This window comes from Alligator sinensis, unplaced genomic scaffold (assembly GCF_000455745.1).
Source record: "Alligator sinensis unplaced genomic scaffold, ASM45574v1 scaffold301_1, whole genome shotgun sequence".
Classification (NCBI taxonomy): Eukaryota; Metazoa; Chordata; order Crocodylia; family Alligatoridae; genus Alligator; species Alligator sinensis.
Window position 1 is genome coordinate 139,443 of NW_005842035.1, and position 8,583 is coordinate 148,025.

Sequence of the window (8,583 nt, forward strand, 5' to 3'; positions counted from 1 at the left end):
GAGACAAGAGACAATTCAGTTCTCCGTGAATCCCCGAGGGAACGCAAAAGCAATCTTCAAGCAAACAAGCATCTTCTTTATTACACTCTGTGCAGGTTATGCAAAGGCTTAAAAAAAAAAATAACACCCGTCCGTGAAAGGGAACTGATCTCCCCGGCACAGATGGGTCTTCTGAACAAAGACTGAAGACCAGTGAAGGGCAGCATAAAACAAGGGCCAAGTTGAAAATTGGGCAGAGCTACAGGGTTTGCTTAAAGAGGGAAGTGAAAGAAACCCCACAGTATTTAAGCACAGTTTTTTTGTCACCCAAGAGCATTTAATACTGGGTGTGTCTACGTCTACATGAGACACTAACTGCCCAGTACCTTATTAACACTGCACAGTAGTGTGCCGGGCAAAACCCGTGCTAAATACACTACTGCACAATAGTATGAGGCTACTGCACAGGTAGTGTCTGTAACAGCCCTTGCACGGGTGTACTGCGCAGTAGTGCCAGTTACTGCACATTGATTTAGCACTTGGTTATGCAACTACTAAACTTAATGCGCACTAAGCAGTTTTTAAGCCGGCGTCTACACATGCAGGTGTTACAGCACAGTAACGCTGTGTGCGGACCAATTTCGGAGTAAAGCTAGTCTGAAGCCAGTCCACACACAGCGTTACTGAGCAGTAACACATCTACATGTGCATTTCTGCGCACTAACTACTCGGGTGCAAATTTGCTACCTGCATCATGCAGATAGCAAATTTATTCCCAGGTCGGCATAAGTCGCTATAGTTACTGCGCAGTATAGGGGCACACATGTAGACACGCTCCTGTACTGCTCAGTAATTTTTGGTTATGGTGCAGTAACCTAAATTACTGTGCAGTAAGTGTGCACGTGTAGATGCACCCACTGAGTGCTAATGCAGTCAACGCATGTTTTAATGGTCTTTCCTAAGACAGGGGAAAGGGCACTCAAAAGAAAAGACAAGAAGAAAGAAGGAGGGAGAAACCTATCTAAGACCATCCTTCTTGGGGCTCCCTCCTCTGTCTTTACTGTGTGTTGGCCTCTCCTCTGGTTCAATGGTCACCCCAGCCTCAAGATGTGATTTGTGTTGCTTCCTGGAGTGGCCGGCTGAGAAAGTCTCCTGGCACTCTTAATGCAATGTAGCATCCGCTTGTGGATCTCTCTGCCACGTGACCTTATTATTTGCTTCAGAAGTCGCTAAAAAGGAATTCAGCCCTGATCTAGAAGTCTGCAGCAGCTCTTGTTCTGAGACACAGAGCCAAATTTTCACAAGAAAGGAGTGAATTGAACCTGAAGTACTTGGGAAAATTTAACTGAGGCTGTGGATGCTGTGTCCTTAGAGACTCTAGCCACCCATTCAAGGCTTGCAGCAATGGGAACAGCCCAAGAGCTCTCAACTTCTTATGCACAAGTGAATACCGCTTCCTGAAGGTCGGAAAAACAGTTTCCCCACCTTGTCCACTGCCCTTCCCCTCCACGATGCAAGCCCAGCTTTGATCCTGTGCAATTCGCTGCCATTTTTGGCCGCTGATTTTGCTGGGAACAGGATCGGGCTTTGCATGAGCTCCTTGATGCTTCTTGGGTGCTTCGAAAGCACCCACTGCACTGGGTGAGCGACCAGCAATAAATCAGTATTAAGCCAAGTGGCTCTCGACATTTGGACTCAGGGCTCCTAGCTCTTTCAGCCGCTCTAAATTGAGTCTCAGGCTGGACAGACTGATGGGCTGCCCAAGTCTGGCCCTGTTTTTGGTACCAACTCCTACAGCCAGTAAACTGAGGCTACAGCTGTGTAAAGGCAAGATGTGTCACACATTAACCCCAGCTAACCAGGTGAGACACGGATATTTTGTTGAGACACATCACGTCGAAATGGCTTTCTAACCAGAGTCCATCGTGGCATATCTCCCAGCTAGTCTCAATTAGAAACCTCAGCTGCTCCTGCTAAATGACTGCTGGTTACTGAAAGGAGTGCATTTACTGCAGATTTGTGAGCTGGGAAGGGATAAAACCCACTCCTCTGGACGGCGCATAACCCTGTGCTGCCCATAATTGCAAGAGGTGGTGTGTGTTTTCAACCCAGAGGTCCATCCTTCGTACAGAAACAGAGACATCTCTCTGCTTTATTGTTGGATGCCAAGAATAACAAACACTTGCATTTAGGCATTTTCATCTTCAAAATGCATGCAAGTGCTGACCCTCACCTCATCCCTACCCAGTCGGCAAGGGCAGTCAGCGTTCCTCTGGGTGAAGTTAAGTGACTTGCTGAAATATGTCTGCAGAAGCAGAGAAGAGGAGGGATCCCTTTAAAACTCAGGACTTCTGGCTCCCAGGCCACGTGAAACCACATCTTTCCAGATCTGTGAAGCTAAATCGCATATACCTGATAGCTCCCAATACCCTGCATGGTGCCTTATCTCTCCTATCTGCCATGCTTCACAGGAAAACTGACTTCCACAAACCTGCTATCAGCCTCTTTTACAGAAACATTCACCATTTAATTGTCCTTTGGGCACAGGAAACTGGGAATGAGAACCCATGATCTGACACCAAGTCAACAGGAGTTAGAAACACGAGTCTCAATCAGGAGACCTCAAAATCCTTCTAAGGGTGCCACTCACTATAGGGTTGTGGGTTGTAGCCGTGTTGGTCTAAGGACATGGGCAGACAGGGCTCTTTGGGTAAATGCAATATCCTTCATTAGACCAACTCAATAGTTGGAAAAAATTGTTCTTTGCACCCCCTTCTTTGTACCCAAAAGCTTGCAAAGAACAATTTTTTCCAACTATTGAGTTGGTCTAATGAAGGATATTGCATTTACCCAAAAAACTGTGTCTGCCCCTCAATAGGAGCCCTCGATTTTTGCTGCCGTTTCGTGACGTGCATCCAAACAACACGTAACGTGTACAAGCGCCTTTCGGCGTGCAAGCACCTATACGCGTCTCGCAAGATAAACCCAGAGATTTCAAATAGGAGTCCAGCATGTCAAAACCCTATTTATCAGAAATATTAAAGCCTGAAATGGGAGAGGAAGGAGTTCGTTGACTTTCGGTGGTGTTCCAGGGTGGAGGTATTTCCCCCAGGGAACGATGGGCAATCGCGCTGTGCACACTTGAGGGACAGGGGGCTGGGGAGGGGGGCGGGGGCGGCATTAATCCAGCCCTGCTAACAGGTGCGCCTCTGACAAAGAAAGGCCATCCCAAGGGAACAGAGCTCCCAGGTAAAACACAGCCTAATGACTGTCATTTCCAAACCTGGGAGAGACTTATCTGCAAACATCACTCCCCCATCCAGACTTAAGCTGAAAAAAGTGGCTTGGAGAGAGAGACTAATTATATCCCTCCAAGCATTTGGACTTTGATCATAATTACAGTGCCTTTCCTGGCTTACATTAGTGGCTTTCAACTACACCTAGGTGGACACTTCTTGAAAGGTGGAAACCCTGTCTCTTTTAGGTGGCTAGATTATTTTATGACTCAAAACAACCTTTTTTTTTTTTTTACAGTATCTGTATCTACTATCCTGACACAAGGAACTATTTAGCATGTGCCTAACCTCAAGAACAAGTAGCCCACGGACTTCAGTAAGTAGTCGCTTCAAATAAGTGTGGGGCTTGTCTCATATCTGGGTCAGAGACCTTATTAGCTTTTGTATCTCACTGGTGACATTTCCTACCAAACAGGAGCAGAACAGCTGCTTTCTTTCATGGTTTGAGTTCATGGGGTTTGGATGAGGCTTTTTATTAGGAGGAAAAAGACGGCCCAGTTTATCCACCCGCCCCGTCTGCCAGGGGCCGTTTTTCCAGACGATGTCAGACTTGCATGCAACTTATTCGCTATTGCAGAGGGGTTTTGTCCAATTTGCTGTTGTATTGGTCCAGGGGTCTTTTCTTTTAGCATGGCATGGGCTTAGAGCAAGATAAATTCACTTATCAAGTAGTTTTCATGTTCTGCACTAACCCAGCTCCTCCCCACTGAGGTGGGCCATGGGGCTATATGAATATATAGACTTTAAAGGTTTGAGACAGGTATTTGCACACACTTGGTTGTAAGACCCTGAGCTAGGAGGACAGACAGCCAAATGGTCCAGAAGCTAGACCTCTGTCTCCTTTTGGCTTTACCACTGACCTCCTCTGTGACAGCGCACATCACTTCACTGATAGGGCATCCCCCATCAATGGGTTTGAATGTTGTGGACAAATAGTACTTTGTATTAATTATACTAATGCATTATTACTAATGACCTCTTAGCACAGGGGCCAGTTATGGGCAACTGATAGGATCACAGGAAAGTTGGGCTGAAAGGGCTGTCAGGTCACACCCAGCTCAGCCCTAGCTCAGGGCAGGATCACCCCTGACTAAACACGGGGCTGTCCAACCCCCTCTTGAAAGTTTCCAAGGATGGAGATTACATCACCTCTGCAGGCATCGTGATTGACTACCCTCATTCAACAACTTTGTCCTCATCTCCAACCTACAGTCTGGCAGATGACAGGACAAGGAGCAATGGGCTCATGTTGCAACGAGGGAAGTTGAGGTTGAATATTAGGAAAAAAACTTCCTCACGAGGAGGGTGGTGAAGCACCGGACCAGGCTACCCACAGAGGTGGTGGGCTCTCCATCCTTGCAGGTCTGAAGACCCAAAGCCTTATCTGGGATGATGTAGTTGGGGCTGGTCCTGCTTGGAGCAGGGGGTTGGATTAAATGTGACCCCCCTGAGGTCCCTTCAACCCTTGTTTTCCATAATTTCCTCTGTTGCAGCTCCTAGTCCTTTCCCCTGCGGCCACAGAGACAAGCCCATCCCCATTCTCTCTATAATTGCTCATTGAAAGCATCCCATTATAGTATTTGCTTTCCAGCCTCCCCCAGGTGAAAGGTTTGGGAAGGGGGCGAGGGGTGAATCTTGCTGTCCCACGTCCCTTGGCATGTGATGGCAATGGCAAACCTACAGAGTATAAATCCTGCCTGCTGCCCACGGTAGCATGTCTCATAGGAGAGTCATACCCGGCACTGCAGTGTCAGCGGGGAACATCGCCTCTCCTGGAGGGTGATTCAAAAGGGAACGTGTCAGCACGTCGCTGAAGCATCGTAGAGGAATGAGGGGGTGGCCTGCTCGACTATATTATGCATCGTGCCAGAAGGGGCTGTCATTTCAGCCGTGCCAATCACCATTTATTCCTGATTTTAAAAAGTGCCCACGAGGCAGGGCAGGGCAAAGCTGGGAATTTATCAGGAATTCTGACACATCCTTTTCTCCAAATGGGAGAGAAAAGCCAGCGCGCTGACCGGTCCTATGAGACGTCTGCTGCTAAACCTTTCGCTTGGGATACGGTGAAGTGACTTCACTGGAGGGCTTGGCTCTGAAACGCTTTGAGTCAGCATTCATTATTTTGACTCTTAGATCAATGGGAAATATGGATGTTGAAATCAAGGCCTTTGCCCTTACGCAAGGAGTTTGACCGTAGCAAATTGAATGTTTCAATTGCTCGCATCAAAAATTATCTATATGTACAATCCTAGAATCACAGACAGCGAGGGCTGGGCGGGACCTCAGGGGGTCACATCTAGTCCAACCCCCTGCTCCAAGCAGGACCAGCCCCGACTCCATCATCCCAGCCACGGATTTGTCTACCTAGGTCTTCAAAACCTCCAAGGATGGAGATTGCACCACCTCCCTGAAGCCTGTTCCAGTGCTTCACCACCCTCCTCGTGAGAAAGTTTCTCCTAATATCCAACCTCAGCTTCCCGTGCTGCAGCTTGAACCCATTGCTCCTTCTGCCATCTGCCCCCACTGAGACCAGCCCAGCTCCATCCTCTTTGCAGCCCCCCTGCAGGGAGGTGAAGCTGCTATTCAGTCCCCCTTGGTCTTCCCTTCTGCAGCTAAATCAGCCCATTTCCCTCCGTCTCTCCTCACCAGTCCTGTCCCCCAGCCCCATAACCATTTTCATTGCCCTCCGCTGGACTCTCCCCAATGTGTCCACATCCTTTCTGCAGTGGGGCCCACAGCTGGACACAGGACTCCAGATGTGGCCTCCCCAGTGCTGAATAGAGGGCAATAATCATTCCCCTCCATCTGCTGGCAGCACTGCTACTAATAATCCATCCATTCTCCTGAAACCCATGGATTTTGATGAATCGATATTTTCCACCGTGAAAAACCCCGGACTAGTAGACATAAATCCAAAAGTTCCCCCTGGTCCTTTTAGGTCTTCAGGTCATAGCACTGGCAGGGGAATCCAGTTCCCTGCATTCGCTCTGCAGAGCCTGGCCCCGCTGGGACAAACCGGAGAAGTAGGCTATAAAACACAGGCCTCTGGTTATAACTGGACCGCTTCACTTACCAAACCATGTAAACACCCCCCTAGGAGACAGCAGTAATCCAAGCTGACTCTGAATCAGGGACCTGCTCTCGGAGGCTGCTATAAATGTTGTCAGCCTGCAAACACTTGAATATCCATCTGAAAAAAATGAATCAGTCTTGCTGTAAAGCACCTGTGTTGGGCTACGAGGTGCTGACTTGCTCGTTCAGAGACACACACAGGCTGTAAAGCCACAACAGGCCGTTAGCAACATCTGCTTGGACTTGGTGCAGAACGCACGCCGGAAAACGTCACCCCTCATCCCTACGTCTAGCCCATGCCATTTGGCCAAGTACAGCGTTCACCCTCAAAAGGCATCCAGTCCTGACTTCAAGGTTTTGAACGATGGAGAATCCACCCGGGCTCTTACAAAGCTGGTCCACAAGTTCCTTCTCCTCGCCGCTAAATCCTGGATCCTAATTACTACCCAGCATCGGTCTAGGTTCACTCTCCAGCCACTGAATATTATTCTGCTTTTCATAGATTCATAGATGCGAGGGGCTGGAAGGGACCGTGCGAGATCCTCTGGTCCAGCCCCCCTGCACTTGGGCAGGAGAGACGTGTCCGGAGACCTCTGCTACCATTGGCATCCCGTGCTGCACGGAGGTATTTGCATCCCTGCTTCGGAGCGTGCCCGTGGAAATCGGTCAAGCTGCTGGGATTTAGCGGCGATCGCAGTTTGGCTGAGTTTGTCCCCACGGCAAGCCAGCGTCTGTTGTGGAAGGTTTCGCAGGAGAAACCAATACCCCCTGCTCCGTTCCACATTCCTGCAGCGAGGCCTTGCAGCCAAGGACTGCTTGCTATTTCCCAGCTCTCCTTCCTCCCTCTCCCCCCTCGGCCAGCTTTCCACACTGCCCAAAAGGACTGGGCGTGAACCGGGTCCATCGCCGTATGAGACAAAAAAAAAATCACACTCGGGAACTAGAGACCACAAAGCTGCCTAATCCCCTTGGGGTTTCAGGACAGTAACCCAGGACCCTCCTAGCCCTGGCGGGATGAGCACGCCCTTAACCCCTCGACACCTTCCTTGCTCTCTGCATGCAGCGTGGCGCTGTCCAGAAAGGACTCTCCACAAATGACCGCGCGAACAGGACTTTGCCTCTCCTCACTTTATGACTGGAAAAAATACCATCTGCGTGTTTAAATATAGTCGCTCCCGTTGCAAGCAGCAAACAAACAAGCTGATCCTCCACGGCGTGCTCCTATCTGCTGGAAAGCCGGCTTCGCAAAGCTAAAAATACAAGCAAGCCGGGATATTTCCTGCCGACCAGCGCAAGGTGCTCGTCGAAAACAACCATATCTCAGGAAAGAAAGCAGGAGGTGGTCAAGACTGACCGGTGCGCGTGGTTGTAAAATCCCAAATCTCAAGGCACAACAGATGCTCGTGTTTTGTCCAGGCACCTCATCACTTAAACCCCCCGCAAAACCCCATAAAAAGTTAAAAGGCTTTTCTGCTACCTCTTGAAAGACAAACTAACAGCCTAGCCTTATGGGCCGGTTTCACATTATTTATCAGACACCTTTTCCGTTGCCAAAGAGAAAACCCCGGGATAGCAAACGGATGCCTGGCATGGAGCAATAACCTGTTAGAAAGCCAAAAATAATAATCGGCTCTGCTGAGCGTGAAGCCAGCGGCACATTTTTTCCCCCGCTCGCAGCCCAGCTGCTCAAAAAACTAATACTGACGCTGGGATCACGCGGGGACTCACCGCTGGATGCAGGGATCCGGGTAGTACTGCAACGTGGGGTAAGGCGCGGGTTCGAAATTCATATCCGTCCACCCCTCTTCGGGTAGAAACCAAACCAAACCAATAAAAATGGATAGCGCCAGCCGGCTCCAGGCAATAGGGCAAGTGGTACAGGAGATTGAACTTTAGAGACTTATTTTACACTTGCAAATAGGCGGGGTCTTCCCGGGGCCTGGCCAATGGGATTAATCCAGTGACCCGAGCATCACGAGCAGTCACTCCTTGCCATCTGGGCATCTTCTGCGGGGATGTTTCCCCCTCCTCCTCTCCACATCCTTCATCCCCGTTGGCGTGCACTGCACTCGCTCGCCGTCGGGAGCTCATCTGGGGTCTCGCTGAGCTTCTCATCCGCCTGGCCATTGGTTGCCTTCCCTGGATGACCTCAGAGCTTAATTTTGGCAGCCCCGAGACTCTGCAAAGTGCCATTCCTGTTGGTCATCCTCGCCTCCAGATGGCTGGAGTTTCCCCA

At 49.6% G+C, this 8,583-nt stretch overlaps 1 protein-coding gene across 2 annotated transcripts in view; it reads right to left on the bottom strand.

Annotated features, from left to right (window-relative positions):
* The window catches only part of TP63 (tumor protein p63), a 120,757-nt gene extending 112,543 nt beyond the window's left edge, over positions 1-8,214 (bottom strand). Inside the window, exon 1 of one of the 2 annotated variants that reach the window (XM_025202731.1) lies at positions 8,076-8,137. In XM_025202731.1, the coding sequence (XP_025058516.1) occupies positions 8,076-8,137 (62 nt within the window). Of the gene's footprint in view, positions 1-8,075 lie in introns of both variants that reach the window. The other variant, XM_025202732.1, reaches the window with a different exon arrangement.
* Between the last annotated feature and the right edge of the window lie 369 nt (positions 8,215-8,583).